This window comes from Garra rufa, chromosome 16 (assembly GCF_049309525.1).
Source record: "Garra rufa chromosome 16, GarRuf1.0, whole genome shotgun sequence".
NCBI lineage: Eukaryota > Metazoa > Chordata > Actinopteri > Cypriniformes > Cyprinidae > Garra > Garra rufa.
The window spans coordinates 7363307-7386255 of record NC_133376.1 but is presented as its reverse complement, the minus strand read 5'-3'; the positions used below and the strand labels follow the sequence as shown (position 1 = coordinate 7386255).

General features: G+C 38.3%; 1 protein-coding gene across 4 annotated transcripts in view; it reads left to right on the top strand.

Moving 5' to 3' along the window:
- LOC141288308 (uncharacterized) overlaps positions 1-22949 on the top strand; it is a 79953-nt gene that overhangs the window by 24603 nt on the left and 32401 nt on the right. For all 4 annotated transcript variants that reach the window (XM_073820430.1, XM_073820432.1, XM_073820431.1 and 1 more), the window contains one exon: positions 12482-12561. In XM_073820430.1, the coding sequence (XP_073676531.1) occupies positions 12482-12561 (80 nt within the window). The remainder of the gene's footprint in view (positions 1-12481; positions 12562-22949) is intronic.

Here is a 22949-nt window from a genome sequence, read left to right as displayed (position 1 = left end):
GTCAAAAATAAGTTAAAAGCATTGCATATTACTAATCAAAAATTATGTTTTGATATATTTACTTGATTACTAGAATATCTTCGTGGAACATGATCTTTACTTAAAGGAACACTCCACTTTTTTTGGAAATAGGCTCATTCTCCAACTCCCCCTGAGTTAATAAGTTGATTTTTACCGTTTTGAAATCCATTCAGCCGTTCTCCTGTTCTGGCGATATCAATTTTAGCATAGCTTAGCATAAATCATTGAATCCTATTAGACCAGTAGCATCACGTTCAAAAATGACAAACGAGTTTCGATATTTGTCCTATTTAAAACGTGACTCTTTTGTAGTTATATCGTCTACTAAGACCAGCGGAAATGTAAAGCTGCGGTTTTCTAGGCTGATAATATTAGGAACTACACTCCCATTCCGGCGTAATAGTCAAGGAAGTTTGCTGCCGTAACATGGCCGAAGCAGGCGCATTAATATCACACAGCGCCTGAAATTAGATCCCAGCTAGGTAACTTCCAATGTGACCGGCACTAAGTTTGTGTAATTCCGGTTGTTGCAGCTGTCAGAGTTGCAGCTGGTAAATTGTTAGTGGCTGGATTTACCTGTGTGTGATTAGCTATGGTTATGTGCATTGTAAGGGGCTGTGATAGTAAGTCGAAGATGTACTCTACTACCATCTTTCATAGAATTCCCACGAAAAAAAAAGCAATTCCGACTAATGAATCAATGGCTGGCTGCTCTCAACATGGATCTCAAAACACCGTTAGAAACGATTTAGAAATGGCGTGTTTGCTCCGAGCATTTTCAACCGGATGACTATTTGGATAGTTTTACCGGTACTACAGCACGGCGTCTAAAGGACACGGCGATCCCAACAATCTTCAGAGTAACGTTACAGACAGGACAACGAGGAGCATTGCATGTAAGTGTAACATGACTAATGGCTATTGTTGGCTAACGTTACCTGTGAAATGCAATCCCTGACAACTAGGTTTCGGCGAACAGTTGGCTTAGTATTTGCTATGACCAAATTCCATGTGTGATTGCAAAAGAAAGTTATTGCGAACAGTCGGTGGTGTTTTAAAGTTAGTTTTGAGTAAACGTGTACATCATAAATATAAGCCTGAAACTGCAAACTGACAGTTTGCATTCAAAATCTTTATATTATATATTGTAGTGGTTGCAGGAATAACTTACTCTTGCGACAGCTGGCCATTAGGTACTCTCGGCGTGTGAGGTTTTTTCCAGTTTATTTTGTCAAACCGGAAAAAAAAAATCTACTACTGCAGGATGCAGCATTGCATCCAAGTCCTCTTTCCAAACCCTCAGCTTCAGTGAATTCTGGTTCAAATTGATACGGTTCAGGATCTGCACCAAAGTAAATATCTTCTAAATCGTCTCTCACAAATGTCTCCATGGCGAGGAACGCTGTCTGTGCTGTGCATGCACGTTGGATATGTTGACGGAAGTAAACATTTGCACATGTGCTGTGTGATATTACTGCGCCCGCTTCGGTCATATTACGGCAGCAAACTTCCTTGACTATTACGCCGGAATGGGAGTGTAGTTCCTAATCTTATCGGCCTAGAAAACCGCAGCTTTACATTTCCGCTGGTCTTAGTACACGATATAACTACAGAAGAGTCAAGTTTTAAATAGGACAAATATCGAAACTCGTTGGTCATTTTTGAACGCGATGCTACTGGTCTAATAGGATTCAATGATTTATGCTAAGCTATGCTAAAAGTGAGATCGCCAGAACAGGAGAACGGCTGAATGGATTTCAAAACGGTAAAAATCAACTTATTAACTCGGGGGGAGTTGGAGAATGAGCCTATTTCCAAAAAAAGTGGAGTGTTCCTTTAATAGCCCATTTTTGGCATTAAAAAAAATCTGTAATTTTGACCCATACAGTGTTTTTTTTTTTTTTTTTTGCCTATTGCTACTTACGACTAGTTTTGTTGTCCAGGATCACATATATTGCACACACCAATTCATAGTATTAAAAAGTAGGCGAAAAGTACTGAATGACCTACTATTTCCGGGATTGTGAAGTGTGCATCTGATGGACACTACTATCCCATGAGCTCACAGAAGAGGATTTGTGAATGGCAGTGAAGCAATGCAACTGATGCTGGTACTGTAGGTTACATGATAGAAACAACATGGCAGATGTTGATATGTCTGAAACTACCCATATTCAAAGTATGTTCAGATTTAGTAGCTACTCAGAAAGTACACAATTTCAGACAATTTCAATTTCACACCAGCAGCTTTTTTTAAAGCAGGCTTACTGACGTTTCTACCATTGGTCAAAAAAACAGATAGCCCCGCCTAAACTCGCGCTATTGGTTGCTGGGTTATGCTGGTCGAGATGCTCTTTTCAGGGGCCTACAGATGGCTTACTTCTAGTCAAATCTGCACTGAAATAGAGAAAACATTTAAACATCAAAGAATTACACACTTTATTTTTTAAGTAGATGGACTTGCCTGTTCATATGTGACCCTGGACCACAAAACCAGTCTTAGCAATAGCCAAAATACATTATATGGGCCAAAATGATCAATTATCATTAGGATATTAAGTAAATATATCAAAACTTCATTTTTGATTAGTAATATGCATTGTTAAGAAGTTCATCTGGCAAATTTAAAGGCGATTTTCTTAATTTTTCAATTTTTTTTGCACCCTAGGATTCCAAATTTTCCAATAGTTGTATCTTGGCCAAATATTGTCCTATCATAACAAATCATACATCATATTTATTCAGCTTTGATTGACCCCTTTTGACTGGTTTTGTGGTCCAGGGTCACATGATGGTGTAAAATATCAAAAGAGTGTTTACTTCTTATGTTTACTTCTAAAGAGTTTTTCTCAAACTAAAATTAACCAAAGTACCTTGGATTGTGCTGTTCTTTGCAGCCCCTTATGTAAATATCATGTAACATACAGTATAGTAATAACTCACTACCAAAGTATGACTGTACCATGCTACTGCCACAGTACTTTATTGTAAGAGTTATTTTCTTTGTGACCTAAAACTGTCTGTGAAGGAGAGGTGTGGACACAAGACCAGCTGTGTGAACAATCCCAGGTGGTCCTTCATCTAGTGTTTGACACACAGGCCACACAATGCTGACCTGAAAGGGGTCAAAGAGTTTCTGGAATTTGAAAAACAACAATAAAGTGCTATTGTACTTCCTCAAACAAAATTACAATCCTTTGTGGAATAAATAAGTAAAAGAACTGCTTGAAACAATCATTTAAAGACAGAAGAGATGCTGCACAACTGACCATAATGGTGTCACGTGACTTTCACAATCCCACCCTTTAACACTAACTATGTGTATGTATGTTTATTATTCATTTGAATACCCTCAGCATTAGTGTTTGATGGTGTGTTTATGGGTTAGCTGTGACTCTTCTTTGTGTCTGTGGTTTTTCTTGTCTCGTTCTTTTATAAGCCAACATAAGCTATCTGTGAATCACTCGTCTGTGAATCTGTGAAGCAGACTTTATATGCGCTTCCCCTGAGATAGACAGAGGAAATGAACGAGCGCTATCTGATGACATCGAGTACGGGTCATCCATGTGCTCTGATGTCACACCAGCCCCTCTAACCACTGGAACAAATCTTCACCACACGTTAAGCATTAGTGTGTATGAAACTGCAAATCTGGTCTCTGTTAGGCAGTGGAGGACAGATATGAAATGGTAAGGAAGACTGTTTCTCATTACCTGACTGTTGTTATCTGGTCTCATGTGATGTGCAGCATGCAGTTTAGCTCATAAAAGAATGGCCTTAGTCTGTTGAATGGGCTTCTTGTGTAAATTGTTCAATGTATTTTTACATTTTCTAAAGGAAATGTGAAGAGTGCTTGCCTCTGCAGACTGGTTTTAGTATGTTGCTTTGCGGTTTCTACTAGGCAGCACTGCTTATTGGCACAAGTTGAATGAGTTCATCAGTCATAAGTTTATAATGTTATAATTGCTATATACAGTACCATACAAAAGATTGATGTTGGTAAGCTCACTAAAGCTGCATTTATTGGATCAAAAATACAGAAATTGTGAAATATTATTGACGTTTCAAATAACTGTTTTCTATTTTAATATATTTTAAAATGTAATTTATTTCTGTGATGCAAAGCTGAATTTTCAGCATCACTTCTTCTGTCTTCAGTGTCACATGATCCTTCAGAAATCTTTATAATATGCCGATTTGCTGCTCAAGAACAATAACTACAAGTAATGAGAGTTACGAAATCGGATAATTTTTCGGATAAAAGTAAAGCATTAAAGTAACGCATTACCTTTTAATTTATAAGAATAGAGTTAATCTTCCAAATAATTGATGCCAGTGACTTTTTCCCTAGTTCTTTCATGACAACTCTCGGAAAAGTTTAGTATGGCAATGGATATGACAATGTTAATGTACTTGGTCTTGGCGGAATAGATCTGATATCAGTCCCTCCAGAAAAACGCGGCGTTTTTTTGTGATTGTTGCGGGCAAAAATCCTTGATTATGCGGCACGTTTTCTTAAAAAATGCGATTGAATATGCGGGATATTTATGCAATTTTATGCGATGAAATTGCGGGAACTTGCAAAAACTGCGGGAACTTGCAAAAACTGCGGTTTGGTGAAAAAGAGAGAAAAAAGTGATTCCCCCAACACCCTTATTGCCAGATGTAGCACCGTAAGGAGTGAATTTCGTTATTCTGGACTCAATTAGCCTATAATTATAACATCGACTACTCCACCCTGGGAATCTCTCCCAGGGAAATAATGGTCAAAGACACCCAGGTCTGTTCCCACAAGAATAGAGCAGAGACGTGAATATAGAAAAAAAGATACAATATTTTATTATTACTGGGATAAAAGCTAAACACACAGACACAATTTAGGACACAAGGGGTTAATATGGCTTTCAAATCAAAACAAAAAAATAAACAAATTAGACAAATCAAAAGTAACACATCAGATGGCAAGGAGAAATAACCAACCTACCCCAATTCCACTTCACTACGCACTTCAAACGTACACTAATGTACTCATTTCACCACAAACACACATGTATTCAGATGACACGTGTAAAAATCAGAAGAACAAAATCACTCAGTGAACCCATTAACATGGATCTAGAGTGGTCAGCACTCCTTAGCCCGTCCAACAAAATTAACAAAATCAACATCAAATTGACACAAATCAATAAACACACACACACACACAAAAGAATACAATCAAATAGTCATAAGTCAAAATCAACTAAACACGAAAACCAAAAAAAACAAAATCAAATGACCATAAATCAAATCAAATCAATAAACACACACAAAAAAAAAAATTGATCAACAAAAATAGAAAAGCAACAAAATAACAGATGCAATCACATTACACCTGGTCCATCAACAATATACACACAACAAAATTTACTCCATAAGATCACGCAAACTCACAACCCTTAGTACCGATTTCTCACGCTCACACACTCGTACATATACACACTCGCACACGCTTCCAACAATAAACAAACAGACCACACTCAAACCACTCACATCAACTTATAATTTCATCCACACAACAATCTAATTGTACCATACGAACCCCACAAACACAGTCCTCCAGTTGAAACAGTGCGGGGATGGCCAAACGGCCACACAGATTAATATTCGGTTCCACAATCTCCCGATGTCCAGTTCACTTGATGTGGACTGGTCAGGCAGGCGAAAATGAAGTGAGGCAAGACAGAACGTCGCGGCAACGCGCGACCACAATAGTACTCGAAAGAACGAAGACAAAGACCCAAACGGAAATGGGATTATGAAATCATGCAAGCCCGCATATTTTGCGCGCGGAAATCTGCAATTTATGCGGCGAAAGTGCGGCGTATTTGAAAAAATGCGTCCCCCGCATAAATATGCGGACTTTGGCTGATTATGCATGGAATCATGCGATCGCATAATCGCGTTTTTCTGGAGGGACTGTGATATGCTGCTGCTGCTGTTGGTTATTGCTGTAGTTGTAGATTATTGCTGCTGCTGCAAACAAGTACAGGAACTTTCTACTGCCAAAGCATATGGTGATACAGTGCTGTGAGTATTTAAGACATACTGCTGCTGCTGCACAAATAGTATAAAATAACCCATAGCAGATCTATACAGGTGGAGCTGGGGAAGGTGAAGGGTTTCAGAGGAACTCTGAAAGCATGCTGCAAAAATAGCCAAGTAAATGCTAACAGCCATTTATAGCTGCAAGCTGCAAGCTCATTGGTTGCGTATGCAACATGAACCAATCAATTTGTGCCAAGTCGTATAACCCTGTGATATCATCAGTTACGTTAAGAAACCATCAGCCTGTGCCATCTAGAGTTTCATGACAGAACCTAGGCATTTATTGATTGAAAGTTCTCCTGTCCCCATGTTGAGAGAAATCAGGAGTAAGATGTTACTTTAGTTCTAGAATAAATATGAACATGCACTTACAAAAAAAAATTTGATTCAGTACTTTTAAAAATGAATAAAACCAGTGAAAAGCAACTCCGAATATGATGCAAACCTGCAAAAATGAAATATGTTAAGTAATACAAGTATCTTTTTAATGTATTTAATCCCATTTTATTAACCAGTGACTTTGCTTCTGACCTTTAATGATCGAATCAATAATAATAAGCAAAAACTACTCAAAATAAAACTAACATTTGTTTTTGCTGAAGAGTGTTGGCTTTTCTTCTTCTTGTGGTCTACTTTACAGACATGAATTTACTTTTCCTTCAGTCTGAGGCTTTTGGTGTGAAAGGGCTTTTACATTTGCCAAAAATAGAGCTTTTTATATAAAAAAAAAATAAGCAAACTGCCCAGATTTAAAAAGTAACGCAAAGTAACATAACACATTACTTTCCATAAAAAGTACCTAAGTAACTTAATTACTTTTTTAGGGAGTAACTCAATATTGCAATGCATTACTTTTAAAAGTAAGTTTCCTCAACCTTGCTCAAGAAACACTTCTTTTTATTATCAATGACAAAAACAGTTGTGCTGGCTAATATTTGTATGGAAACTGTAATATTTATTTGAAAATAGAAATCTTTTGCAACAATCTAAAAGAATTTACTGTTACCTTTGATCAATTTAATATGTTTTTACTGTGTAAAAGTATTACTTTTATTTAAAACCCCCTCCCAAACTTATGGACAATAGCGTATGTCTCATGTTTCTCCCTCACTGTGTATGTTTTTATCATCCGCCAGGTGAAATAAGTCTAATCATTTAGAAAAGTAACAGTAAACCTCTCATCTAATAGCTATGGGCTTGGTTACTAAATAGAGGAAGAGTGACTAAGAAAATGTTGTTGTGGTTGAATTGTGAAATAGCCTATTTTTGTATTGCCGTTGAATGTGAATATGAATGATATTTGGCTCAGCTGCTCGGTGTTAAGCTTTTGTTAAGCAATGTTTGGCAGACGTGTTGAAGGTGTGAGCCAGATAGAAATCACTGATGACTTCAGTTTTACTAATTTTGCTCTTCTGGATGTACTTTAGTGCATTGTTTTCTTTGAATAGTTTGTCAGGCAGGGAGAAGAAGTATTACTTTTGTTTGTATTCTGAATAAACAATAGTGTCAGTATTTATGTTATTTAAATGAATAACATTTGAAACATGCAAAAATGATTATTGATCAATGGTCAGACTTTATTTTAAGGTCCTATTCTCACTATTAACTATGACTTTTGCCTCAAACTCCTAATTATTGCTTATTGATATTTATAGGGTAGTGTTTAAGTTTAGTTATGGGGTAGGTTTAAATCAGGGGTCTCAAACTCACGGCCCGCAGGACGATAGTTTGTGGCCCCCGCCTTAATATGAAAGTTTAATGTTACTGCGGCCCGAGAGTTCGATATGTATGGCACTTTACAGTGTTGTGTGTGGAGCTGAGCGAACCTACCAATCACGTTGGGGTATATGACTCTTGGGGGCGGGCCGGGCTTGATGCAAGCAGAGAAACATTTCTCAATAAGTGAAAGTTACAGCAGTATTACCATTGAGTGTTGTCTTCCATGCCTGGCTGGCTGCCTTATTTCTATTGGGCACACTCAAACATTTGTCCAGTGCGCTGTGTTCACAACACTTCAAAAATAAGCTGCCCAGCGGAACATTATACGACGTAGGCCTATATACGTTACGTATATAAATGTATATAAATGTATATATATATATATATGTATATGTATGTAAATATTAGGGATCTGAATTATATATAGCTGTGACGGTCACGTGGCCTGTTGCTTACATTTAAAAGATAAACACATTTGAAAGTCTGATATGAAGACTATCACATCACAAAACAGTCACGAATGCCCTGCACAAACCTTTTTGAGTAGAAAATATTTGGCATTTTTTCTCTATTGTTATGTTGTTGAAAGAATGTTGCAGAAACCAGCCTGAGCCTGGTTAATGTTACTCTCACAGGAAGGAAGTGGATGGTGGGATGAGTAGAGTACAGGAAGTGGTACAAGTAAGGGTGGGAGTGATGACAAAATGCCATATGTGTTGGCTACATGAGGGTATGGATGAATAGATGTGCAACTACTTGTACCACAATTACATTTTGGACATTGCATGCAATACAGTTGACGTTTACATACACCTTGCAGAATCTGCCAAGCGTTAAATATTCTACCAAAATAAGAGGGATCATACAAATAGCATGTTATTTTTTATTTAGTACTGACCTGAATAAGATATTTCACATAAAATATGTTTACATATAGTCCACAAGAGAAAATAATAGTTATGTTAACAACACTTAATACTGTGTTGTTGCCTGAGCTGTGTTTTTTTTTTTTTTTTTTTTTTTTTTTTTTGGTAGTTGTTCATGAGTCCCTTGTTTGTCCTGAGCAGTTAAACTGCCTGCTGTTCGCTAAAAGTCCAGATCCCACAAATTCTTTGTTTTCTCAACATTTTTGTGTGTTTGAACCCTTTCCCACAATTACTGAGATCCATCTTTTTACACTGAGGACAACAGAGGGACTATGCAACTATTACAGAAGGTTTAAAAGCTAACTGATGCTTCAGAAAGAAAAATTGTGCATTCAGAGCCAGGGGTGAAAACTTTTGAACGGAATGAGGATGTGTAAATTTTTCTTATTTTTCCTAAATGTCATATTTATACTTATTTATATTTTATATTTTTCTCATTTAGTTCTGCCCTTCAGAAGCTACAGAAGATACTTGCATGTTTCCCAGAAGACAAAATAAGTTAAATTTACTCTGATCTTCAAATTCAAAAGTTTTACCCTCCAGCTCTTAATGCATCGTTTTTGCTTCTGAAGCATCAGTGAGCATTCTGTAGAACTTTTAACTGTATATAAAATATATCCTTTTTTGGAGAAAATTAAAACAACAGGCTTTGGAAATGACTTTACATAGGTCATTGTAATAGTTGCTTGCCATCAGCGGAGAAGTGAACCGGTCAAAGAGTCATATATCTTGCCTTTTTTAAACTGGAATAATCCTTGTCAAACTGACGCATGTCAAACCAGACTGAAAATTGCCTTCACATCCTGTTTGGCCGTTCGTCCGGCCTGGAGCTGCAGCCGTCTGTCATAGATACTGTTTGAGAGTTTCCTCCTTGAGAGCTGGAGTTGTTCCAGAGGAGAGTCTGATCCAGGATTAGGCTGTAGACACTCATCAGGACAAATACTGAGGCCTCAGCTGGTCTGGAATCTGTTTTGGGCTGCTAGTATCAGCAGCTCTGCTACTTCAGATACGGTGGATCTACTGGAGCGACTCGGCTCCTATGTTGTAATCTAAATGAGTCAGCATTGGCTTATCACCAATGCCTCCTGTCCGTCTTTGGGTGCTAAAAACCCTCTGCCATGGGTGTGGATGCACTCTCATAAAGGATAATACAGACAAACATACTGTAGAAGACAGACCTAAACAGTTTCTGTTCATTAAATATTCATTATTTAAAAATGTCTAATAATAACAACTGTCATATTTAGTGTATTGTTGTGAACTTATGTTACATTGTAAGTTTCATATATAGCCAAATCAGGAACCCTAATAGAGTGAGTATTTAGCATCTTTGCTGAACCCAAGGTACATCAACAATTGAAGAATTTTTGTATTTAAAGCAACACCCAAATGCTGTCATCGTTTACTCACTCTCATATCATTCCAATCCCATAAAAGAAGAATTAACCAAATAAGGAAAATAAATGGAGGCTGATGCTGTTTACTTTCCAAAAAATCAACACGTCCACTAAAGCATTTTTAGCCAGCTAAAAACTCTGAAAGCATCTGAGAGCACTTCTGAGGCGCAGCTTTTTTCAGTTGAGACACTTTGGCTGCTATGATATGGAATATCCATGGAAGTGTTACCTAGTATCTGACTTTGCAGTGTATTTATGAATATTAAAATGTTTATGCAGTATAAAGTACTTGCTCTGGACGTTTTTTTTTTAATGATTTTGTTCCATTGTTGTGTTTCATGTTGTCGTCTGTGTTGCTGTTGTACCAGCAGGATGTGGCGGTTGGTCAGTGTGGAATTTGTCCCTCCCCTCCTCCACTCCACTGTGATTGGATGGCTGATGAAAGTGACAGTGATGACCCCTGTGTTTTACCCAAAGTTGAACATTCTTGAACTCTCGACACTGAGAAAAAAAAGTGGCGATCCCATTAAAAATAATTTCAAAATATAGAAGTGCTTTAGGGCATTCAAGCACATATGGAAAAATACATTACTTGGCAAGCCTGTAACCACCTAAATCAATGATTTTAAAAGGAATTATCCAGGAAATTTGCCATAGAAATATTATGTTTTTTAACGTTTATGACTGTTAAAGCACCAGCTGTGGGCCGATCTCTTTAAAACTTTGCATGCATGTTTAGAATCACCTGTCGCACATGTTCACCAGGTTTTGTGAAGTTTTGAGTTTTCCTTTAGGCTTTATTGGCTTTTGGGTAAATTTGGATAGGCCCCTTTTCTAAACAATGCCGTTATAGCTTCCCAAAGAGTAAATTTTAACATTTTTTGATAATTATTGAACTAGATAGTCCAGAGAATTATACCGCAGGACTAGGACTAGTTAGCAAAAGTAAGTTTTTTACATCTTCTCGATCATTTAACAAATGATCAGATTGACAGCAGTGGTTCTAAAGGAAAAGTTGTCCAGAATAAGGAGTTCTATCATATGATATGAATATTGCGTGTATGTGCAAAAAAACGTGCAGTGTACAATCGTTTACACCTTTGAAAAATGGCCCAGCCCAGTGGCTGATTTCTTTCAGATTTCACAGACCTTTGAGCCGTGACTCCGTGAGTCAAACTGAGTTTAGTTCCGCATATGTTAACCTTGTCTAATGTGGAGCTCAAACTTCATCGCCCAATGTCATGTTTTTTTTTTAGATACACAAATGTCCTTATAGACACTTGTGGCACTTTGGACCAAGACTGCGCACAGCAATTTTCATTTTGATAGGACAAATGGTTGCATACGTATACCCATTTTTTTCCCCCTATTATAGTGCCATCATGTCTCCAAGCTCCACGATTTTTGTTCTGTGGCCTCAGATTGAGCTCTTACATAAGTGTTCTCAGTTTGGTGAAGATATCTCATTCCGTTTAGGAGTTACAGGCTTTTTACTAAAAGTGCCCTGCTCTTTTTGAACGTTCTAAAATTTCAACTTTCCAGAGAATCTTTCTGCACTGATTTGTTTCCGATCAAGTGAAAAATGTAGGACTAGTTCGCAAAAGTAAGTTTTTAAAAAAAATCCATCGAACAATCGATTTTGCGGCAGGCATTATGTCCATTTTCGCACTTTTGCTCTCTGTAGCATCCCCATCAGGCCGATTGAGGCGAGTCTTGGTGGTGGTGTGAGTACTATCATCCCTCCAAGTTTTAAGTCTCTACAACTGACAGTTTATGCTGCGTGAACCTTTCTACGTTAACCTTGGGAAGAAACGCTGGTGGACACGCAGCCTAAAAGTTGTCATCAACCAAACAATGTGTTTTGGACTGTTTGCCGCACAAGCTTTTGAAGCACAACAATTGTTCAGTGTTAAAGTGTGGTCACATTAATTTTGCCTAAATTTGACTGGTAAAAAAAGTATGTTGTCTATTGTCAATAGCGTAGCAATGTATAAAGCACTATTAGAGTTTGGTTGTAAAATTTCGCAGAGCAATGGTAAAATGTGACTGCAACTTTGCACAAATGAAAGAAGGCCATATTTGTTTGGAACAGCATGAAAATGAAAGAAAATTAATCAGAATTTAGATTTTTTGGTGAACTATCCTGTTTACACACGCAGGTTATGAGATTTGGTTTTCTGTTCTAGCTCGCAATGACAAATAACTACGAAGTAATCTTTTAAAGTTGTTCATCAGTTTTAAACAGTTCATTTAATTAATTTTTTCTTGTTTTTCAGAATAACTGTTCAGGAGTTATTTATCTGACAAACTCTTTTTTTTTTGTCTCAACAGTGATTGTGACATCATGGCCTCAGGATCTCCAGATGTCACACTTGTTACTGAACCGTCAGAAGCTGCAGAGGAGTGTTCAGGTAATCTTTGAGTCCCATTAGCATCCATGAACAGCGAGAACATCCATCTTACTCTGTATTACATTTTTCCCTACATGGAGATCAGACGTGAAGTATTAGGGCACTCTGAAATGAAGAGATGCAAGATGCTAGTTCTCAGTGACAGGAAGTCATGTAGCACACGGACAAAGCCAACATTTGTCTTTCCCATACTAGCATGCTTTCCACTGTCCAACATTTGACCTTTCTCTGCAGTTTAGTGTGGGAAGGAGGAAGCCCAGACTGCTAGAGTCAGATCCTGCAGCGCAGACTAAGGTCTGCGTGGCGATGTGGATTAGCTGTTTCCTCGCAAAATAGGGTGCTCACAGTGCACCAGTAATCTCCTCTATCGGATTGTGGGTCTATCTAAGTCCATTAAGTTCAAGAGTTAGTCAGTGGATAGGGTGTGTTTGGGAGGTGTTAATCTTGTACAGATTTACCACAGGATGTTGATAATTGATCCATGTGTAGGGTTGCATTCATTGAATTCATTGACATGCAAATCAAGGGATCCAAATATAGCTGGTATGAATGTAGCTATTTTTAAGCATGTTAGCTGTAAGAATTTCTGAATCTGAATCTTCTACTTTTGAATCTGTCTACCACGATTTAGATTCATTTAACACTTCATTCAGTAACCCATCCTGTACGCTACATTATAAAACACTTTAGAAGTATTTTTATAATTGCTGTTTCAAAAAAGGTTAGATTTGATTAACTCAATCCTTTGAATCAGTTCCGCAAAAAAGCATTCCGATTCATTTATCAGGGATGTGATTTTTCCGGATTAATCCGGAATTCCGGATTTTTCGACCTGAAAATGTGACCTATGTCACGTATTTGCGACCGTTCGCAAATGGCGAAGTATGATTGGTCAGATCACCTGTCAATCAAGCTCCCTGCTGCGCAGTGTAAGTTACCTCAGTCGCTCTCGCGCTACACAGTGGTATAGTGACAAGAACATCGCCGGATCGGATGATCTGGGTATGTATTATTGCTTGTGTCTATATATAACCTATAAATTACTAATTTGACTGTGTTGTCGATTGATTAGATTATCGATTTTGAGTGATTTTCCACTATGGCAGGATGTCTAAGCTGCATTAACATTAACTTACTTGTATTTGCTAGCTATTAGGGATGCTCATTTCGGTTAATTTTCCCAACCGACAACCGCAAATCATTATCCGATTATTAACCGTTAACTGATAAGATGGTAAGTTAACACTTTTCAAAATATAGTCCAATGAAAAATCAATAATTATATTTTAATTATTAAATTAGATATATAGCTCACTGAATCTGATGGCCGCATGAAGCACATGTAAGACAAACTCTACATTATCCCGCTTATTACATGGCATAATTCGACAAAATATTGATTTTAAAAGGAGTTTATTGATTTAAAAACGATTTGAGCGGGGGGGAGGGGGGGGGTTGTCTTTGTATATTTTCCTGCTTTTTTGTCCTTAGCCAATCACATGCCTGATTTATTGATTCATTCACGAACCCTTCCTGTAGCCTACATTATTCCAGCTTGTAGATTTTATATTGCACTTAGGCCTATTGCAGATACAGTGCCTTGCAAAAGTATTTTTTTTCACATTTTGTTTTGTTGCAGCATTATGTTAAACTGCTTTAAATTAGTTTTTCCCCACATCAATTTACACTCCATACACCATAATAATGACAAAGCAAAAACCAGATTTGCAAATTTTACAAATGTATTAAAAAAAAAAACTGAAATAAGTACATTGCATTAGTATTCATACCCTTAACTCAGTACATAGTTGAAGCACCTTTACAGCCTCAAGTCTTTTTGGGTATGATGTGACAAGCTCTGCACATCTGCATTTGGCAATTATCTGCCATTCTTTGCCTCACCTTTTCACCTCTCAAGCTCTGTCAGATTGGATGGGGGCTGGCAGACATTTTCTAGAGTCCTAGTTGTTCCAATCGTCTTCCATTATGGATAATGGAGGTTGCATGCTTCTGTGAACCTTCAATGCAGCAGATTTTTTTCTGAACTCTTCTCTAGATCATTGCCTTAACACAAGTCTGTCACTGAGCTCTACAGGCAGTTATCTTGACCTCAGGACTTGGTTTTTGCTCTGATATGCATTTTCAGCTGTTAGAACTTTTCTAAGAGGTGTGTGTCTTTCTAAATCATACTCATTCAAATGAATTTGCCACAGTTTAACTCCACTCGAAGTGTAGTAACATCTAGAAGCAATATGAATGCTCCTGAGCTAAATTTCGAGTGTCCCAGAAAAGGGTATGAATACTTATGCAACGGGATCTTTTCAGTTTTTTATTTCTAATAAATTTGCAAAGTTGTTACAAACCTGTTTTGTGCTTTGTCATTATGGTGTATGAGATATAGATTGATGTGGGGAAAAAAGTAATTTAAAGCAGTTTAACATAATGCTGCAACAAAACAAAATGTGAAAAAAATGAAGGGGTATGAATACTTTTGCAAGGCACTGTATGTTTTAATAGTTTATCCAGTTACAGTACATGCTAATTGCTGGAACAGTGATTTTTGCAAGTGATTCAAGTCATCTAAATCATTCAGATTCATTCACTGAGTCATTCATTTTTTTTTTCTTTAGGTTTCATGATTATGCCTTTTTTTCACATGCATAAACTTTTGAGTCATAGACGTACGTCCAATGGGTTCAAGTATCTTCAGTAAGTTCATCTAACCAATAATAATCCTTTAAAGCCTGCATTGTAAGGCTGTTTGCTCATGCCACAGTCAGTCGTTGAAGGTAGTAAAAGCAATCACATCTCTCTGCTACAAGGGAGAGGCCTGAATGGAAAACATGAGTCATGGTAGTGAACTGGACTGTATTGTTCACTTAAAAGATTGATTCCAAGGTACTGAGTTGAAAAGATGCAATGCAGACCTTGGGAAAATGACTATTACAAATTACAAATGATTGTATTATATTAAAAGTTAATTTTGAATTTGACACAGTTTTAAATATTGTTCAGTTATTTATTTTGACGATGATAAAGTTTATTTATTGTACCCTTTGCTTTGATATACAAGCATAAATCATTTTATTTTAAATCCCTGAATTAACGCCACTGCGTAAACAATGCAAACCTTTTCCCTAGGGCACTTAGCGTTTAATGTGGCCGCATTTAGACATACTGAGGCTCTGTTCTTAGAAGGCAATATTTAGCATCCCTTACTGTGTAATCAAATAACCGAGCATTGAGTGGTTTATAAGAGACAGTGAGATCTTTTTCTCTGTGTGTTGTTTACTGCCTTTAGACGGGCCCCAGCTGGAGACTGTAGGCTTTGCCAGTAGCTCTACATCATGTGACTCTCCTCAAGACGAGAATGAGAGAGACAGGATGTCAGGCAGCAAGGGAAAACCAATACAGTACACAAAGCCTAAAGTCATAATCGAGTTCGCAAAGACTGTATGGAGAGCAGTAAATTCACTCACCAAAGCTATGATTTTATTATCTAGAAAGTCTTTATTGAGTTGAGTTGAGTAAGACTAGTTCTGTTTCAAAACCTAGCGAGCTGCCTACCTAGATAGCATTTTAAGGAATCACCTTCAAACATGATGACTGTTCCAAAAAAGTAGGCAGCAAAATACCTTATTTTGGCCAAATCGTATGTATCCTTCACTGAGAAGGTGATTCAAGAATGCACTGTGGAAAAAGAAAAATGTGGCAGATTTAATTAAAAAAAAAGTTTTTTAAAGAATATAATTTCTTCTGACGTGCCATTTAGGTGTCTTTACGCAGACTGTTTAATGCTGCTCAGAGGTGGCATAAATGGATTTACACAATGCAACTGCATAGTGTTATACTAGGGGCTGAGGAAGGTCAGAACAGCAATAATTTAGTCTGGATTTCATTCTGCATTGCATCTTTACACAGATTTCAGTGCAGACACAAAGCAGCTTCAACTTCACCCTGCAAAAGTGGCACGGAAGTGCTTCTGAGGTGGTATTTAGGCATCTTACACAGACTGTTAAATGCTGCTCACAGGTGACATTAATGCATTTACACAGTATTTAAAAGTGTTTGCTTTGATTCTAGAGGCTGAGGTGCTTTAAAGTCACCTGAATGCCTCTTCAGAAGCATTTTGCCAAATATGCATAGCAAAGGTGGCACAGAAGCATTTCTGAAGTGGCACTTAGATGTCTTTACACAGATCATTTAATGCTGCTCAGAGGTGGCATGAATGCATTTAGTACACAGCTGATATACAACTGTATGCTTTGATAGAGAATGCGGTGAGGCAGAGCTGGCATAATTTAGTCTGGCTTTGATGCAGCATTGTGTCTTTAAACTAAATTTGAGCAGGCCTTTGTTAAGACCCCGTATGTTTATTAAGACATCTTTACACAGCTGAGTAACGGTGTGTTCACACGGGGCGCAAGCGTCAACGCTTAACGGAAGGCGTGGCTGACGTTTATGGTCATAGCAGCGTCAGCCAATGAAATGCTGCTCTTGAACAGGATGAACGTGATTGGCTGCCGCCTGGCCACTGTATTTGCATAGAGCGATCTGATTGGCTGACGCGGCGCTTCACTGGCGTTGCTCGCGGCAGAAGTTGAAAATTTCTCAACTTCTGCCGCGAGCAACGCGAGTGAAGCGCCGCCGACGGATCCACAATTCCTTTCGGCAAAGCTTGACGTCACCCATTCAAAGTCAATGGGAAGCGTTGACGCTTGCGCCCCGTGTGAACACACCGTAAGGCTGCTCTGTGCCTGCACAAAATTCTGTGTAAAGATGTAATGTCACATAAAAGCCTGACTAAATAATGCCAGCTCTGACCCACCTCAGCCCTCTAGTGTCAAAGTATATTATCATTGCTGTGTAAATGCATTTAAGCCACCTCTGAGTTTCTTTAAACAGTCACCTGAATGCCACTTCAGAAGCACTTCTGTACCATCTTGCAGTGTACATTTGGCACTGAAGTGGCATTTAGGGTTCTTTAAATAGACCACTTAATGCTACTCGGAGGTGGCATGAATGCATTTACACAGCTAATATACAGGTGTATGCTTTGATATTAGCGACTGAGGTGGGTCATGTGCCATTACTTTACACAGAATTTTGAGCAGGCACAAAAGCAGCCTTAACTCAGCTGAGTAAAGACGTCTTTATAGTATTATGATGTTAGCCAAATTCTGTTGGATTGGAGTTGTAATTAGAGTCAGTTTTTTGTTAGGATAAATGCTGAGTTCTATCATGAAACTCTAGATGGTGCAGGCTGATGGGTCCTTAACGCAAACCGATGATATTCTCAGCATTAAACTACTTGGCACAAGCTGATTGGTTCATGTTGCATACGCAGCCAATAAGCTTACTGCTTTACATTTAAATGGCTGAGTTCCTCTGAAACCCTCCACCTTCCCCAGCTCCACCTGTTTACATCTGCTATGATAAAGTGTGTAGCAGGAGTATTTCTTAAAAATATTCACAGCACCATATCGACGTATGCAGTGTGCGATTTCCCGGGGGATGGGGGTCTATGCATCCCTGCCTCTGCTGAATTATTTTTATCCCTGGTGGGAGTAAAACATCCCGTGAAGCCACTCCTATGTCCCGATCTAAATCAAATGACTTGTGATACACGTTTTAAAGTCTTGTTCTGAATCAAATGATTCACCATATGCACTTTGAAGTCCCGTTTTGAATCAAATGATTCGCGATATGCACATTGAAGTCCTGTTCTGAATCAAATGATTTGCGATATGGACATTGAAGTCCTGGTCTGAATTAAATGATTTCTGATACGCGCATTGAAGTCCGGTTCTGAATCGAATTAATTGCGATACGTGCATTGAAGTCTAGTTCTGAATCAAATGATTCGTGATACATGTTTTGAAGTCCCGTTCTGAATCAAATGATTTGCGATACGTGCATTGAAGTATAGTTCTGAATCAAATGATTTTCGATAAGCGCATTGAAGTCCCGTTCTGAATCAAATGATTCGTGATACATGTTTTGAAGTCCCGTTCTAAATCAAATGATTTGCGATACGTGCATTGAAGTCTAGTTCTGAATCAAATGATTTTCGATACGCGCATTGAAGTCCCGTTCTGAATTAAATGATTTGTGATACATGCTTTGAAGTCCCGTTCTAAATCAAATGATTCACAATATGTGCATTGAAGTCCCGTTCTGAATCAAATGATTCACAATATGCGCATTGAAGTCCCGTTCTGAATCAAATGATTCACAATATGTGCATTGAAGTCCCGTTCTGAATCAAATGATTCACAATATGTGCATTGAAGTCCCGTTCTGAATCAAATGATTCACAATATGTGCATTGAAGTCCCGTTCTGAATCAAATGATTCACAATATGCGCATTGAAGTCCCGTTCTGAATCAAATGATTCACAATATGTGCATTGAAGTCCCGTTCTGAATCAAATGATTCACAATATGCGCATTGAAGTCCCGTTCTGAATCAAATGATTCACAATATGCGCATTGAAATCCCGTTCTGAATCAAATGATTCGCAATACGTGCATTGAAGTCTTGTTCTGAATCAAATGATTCACGATACGCGCATTGAAGTCCCGCTTTGAATCAAATGATTTGCGATACGCACATTGAAGTCCCATTCTGAATCAAATGATTCGCGATACGCGCATTGAAGTCCCGTTCTGAATCAAATGTTTTGCGATACGCGTATTAAAGTCCCGTTCTGAATCACATGATTCGCGATACACGTTTTGAAGTCCCGTTCTGAATCAAATGTTTTGCGATACATGCATTGAAGTCCCGTTCTGAATCAAATGATTTGTGATACATGCTTTGAAGTCCCGTTCTGAATCAAATAATTCACGATACGCTCATTCAAGTCCCGTTCTGAATCAAATAATTCACGATACGCGCATTGAAGTCCCGTTCTGAATCAAATAATTCACGATACGCGCATTGAAGTCCCGTTCTGAATCAAATAATTCACGATACACGCATTGAAGTCCCGTTCTGAATCAAATGATTCACAATACGCTCATTGAAGTCTCGTTCTGAATCAAATGATTCACAATACGCTCATTGAAGTCCCGTTCTGAATCAAATGATTCACAATATGCGCATTGAAGTCCCGTTCTGAATCAAATGATTCACAATATGCGCATTGAAGTCCCGTTCTGAATCAAATGATTCACAATATGCGCATTGAAGTCCCGCTTTGAATCAAATGATTTGCGATACGCACATTGAAGTCCCATTCTGAATCAAATGATTCGCGATACGCGCATTGAAGTCCCGTTCTGAATCAAATGTTTTGCGATACGCGCATTAAAGTCCCGTTCTGAATCACATGATTCGCGATACACGTTTTGAAGTCCCGTTCTGAATCAAATGTTTTGCGATACATGCATTGAAGTCCCGTTCTGAATCAAATGATTTGTGATACATGCTTTGAAGTCCCGTTCTGAATCAAATAATTCACGATACGCTCATTCAAGTCCCGTTCTGAATCAAATAATTCACGATACGCGCATTGAAGTCCCGTTCTGAATCAAATAATTCACGATACGCGCATTGAAGTCCCGTTCTGAATCAAATAATTCACGATACACGCATTGAAGTCCCGTTCTGAATCAAATGATTCACAATACGCTCATTGAAGTCTCGTTCTGAATCAAATGATTCACAATACGCTCATTGAAGTCCCGTTCTGAATCAAATGATTCACAATATGCGCATTGAAGTCCCGTTCTGAATCAAATGATTCACAATATGCGCATTGAAGTCCCGTTCTGAATCAAATGATTCACAATATGCGCATTGAAGTCCCGTTCTGAATCAAATGATTCACAATATGTGCATTGAAGTCCCGTTCTGAATCAAATGATTCACAATATGTGCATTGAAGTCCCGTTCTGAATCAAATGATTCACAATATGTGCATTGAAGTCCCGTTCTGAATCAAATGATTCACAATATGTGCATTGAAGTCCCGTTCTGAATCAAATGATTCACAATATGCGCATTGAAGTCCCGTTCTGAATCAAATGATTCACAATATGCGCATTGAAGTCCCAATATGCACATTGAAGTCCCGTTCTGAATCAAATGATTCACGATATGCACATTGAAGTCCCGTTCTGAATCAAATGATTCGCGATACGCACATTGAAGTCCCGTTCTGAATCAAATGATTCACAATATGCGCATTGAAGTCCCGTTCTGAATCAAATGATTCACAATATGCGCATTGAAATCCCGTTCTGAATCAAATGATTCGCAATACGTGCATTGAAGTCTTGTTCTGAATCAAATGATTCACGATACGCGCATTGAAGTCCCGCTTTGAATCAAATGATTTGCGATACGCACATTGAAGTCCCATTCTGAATCAAATGATTCGCGATACGCGCATTGAAGTCCCGTTCTGAATCAAATGTTTTGCGATACGCGCATTAAAGTCCCGTTCTGAATCACATGATTCGCGATACACGTTTTGAAGTCCCGTTCTGAATCACATGATTCGCGATACACGTTTTGAAGTCCCGTTCTGAATCAAATGTTTTGCGATACATGCATTGAAGTCCCGTTCTAAATCAAATAATTCACAATATGTGCATTGAAGTCCCGTTCTGAATCAAATGATTCGCGATACGCACATTGAAGTCCCGTTCTGAATCAAATAATTCACGATACGCGCATTGAAGTCCCGTTCTGAATCAAATAATTCACGATACGCTCATTCAAGTCCCGTTCTGAATCAAATAATTCACGATACGCGCATTGAAGTCCCGTTCTGAATCAAATAATTCACGATACGCGCATTGAAGTCCCGTTCTGAATCAAATAATTCACGATACGCGCATTGAAGTCCCGTTCTGAATCAAATAATTCACGATACGCGCATTCAAGTCCCGTTCTGAATCAAATAATTCACGATACGCGCATTCAAGTCCCGTTCTGAATCAAATAATTCACAATATGTGCATTGAAGTCCCGTTCTGAATCAAATGATTCACAATATGTGCATTGAAGTCCCGTTCTGAATCAAATGATTCACAATATGTGCATTGAAGTCCCGTTCTGAATCAAATGATTCACAATATGCGCATTGAAGTCCCAATATGCACATTGAAGTCCCGTTCTGAATCAAATGATTCACGATATGCACATTGAAGTCCCGTTCTGAATCAAATGATTCGCGATACGCACATTGAAGTCCCGTTCTGAATCAAATGATTCACAATATGCGCATTGAAGTCCCGTTCTGAATCAAATGATTCACAATATGCGCATTGAAATCCCGTTCTGAATGAAATGATTCGCAATACGTGCATTGAAGTCTTGTTCTGAATCAAATGATTCACGATACGCGCATTGAAGTCCCGCTTTGAATCAAATGATTTGCGATACGCACATTGAAGTCCCATTCTGAATCAAATGATTCGCGATACGCGCATTGAAGTCCCGTTCTGAATCAAATGTTTTGCGATACGCGCATTAAAGTCCCGTTCTGAATCACATGATTCGCGATACACGTTTTGAAGTCCCGTTCTGAATCAAATGTTTTGCGATACATGCATTGAAGTCCCGTTCTGAATCAAATGATTTGTGATACATGCTTTGAAGTCCCGTTCTGAATCAAATAATTCACAATATGTGCATTGAAGTCCCGTTCTGAATCAAATGATTCGCGATACGCACATTGAAGTCCCGTTCTGAATCAAATAATTCACGATACGCGCATTGAAGTCCCGTTCTGAATCAAATGATTCACAATATGCGCATTGAAGTCCCGTTCTGAATCAAATGATTCACAATATGCGCATTGAAATCCCGTTCTGAATCAAATGATTCGCAATACGTGCATTGAAGTCTTGTTCTGAATCAAATGATTCACGATACGCGCATTGAAGTCCCGCTTTGAATCAAATGATTTGCGATACGCACATTGAAGTCCCATTCTGAATCAAATGATTCGCGATACGCGCATTGAAGTCCCGTTCTGAATCAAATGTTTTGCGATACGCGCATTAAAGTCCCGTTCTGAATCACATGATTCGCGATACACGTTTTGAAGTCCCGTTCTGAATCAAATGTTTTGCGATACATGCATTGAAGTCCCGTTCTGAATCAAATGATTTGTGATACATGCATTGAAGTCCCGTTCTGAATCAAATAATTCACGATACGCGCATTCAAGTCCCGTTCTGAATCAAATAATTCACGATACGCGCATTCAAGTCCCGTTCTGAATCAAATAATTCACAATACGCGGATTGAAGTCCCGTTCTAAATCAAATAATTCACGATACGCGGATTGAAGTCCCGTTCTAAATCAAATAATTCACAATACGCGGATTGAAGTCCCGTTCTAAATCAAATAATTCACGATACGCGCATT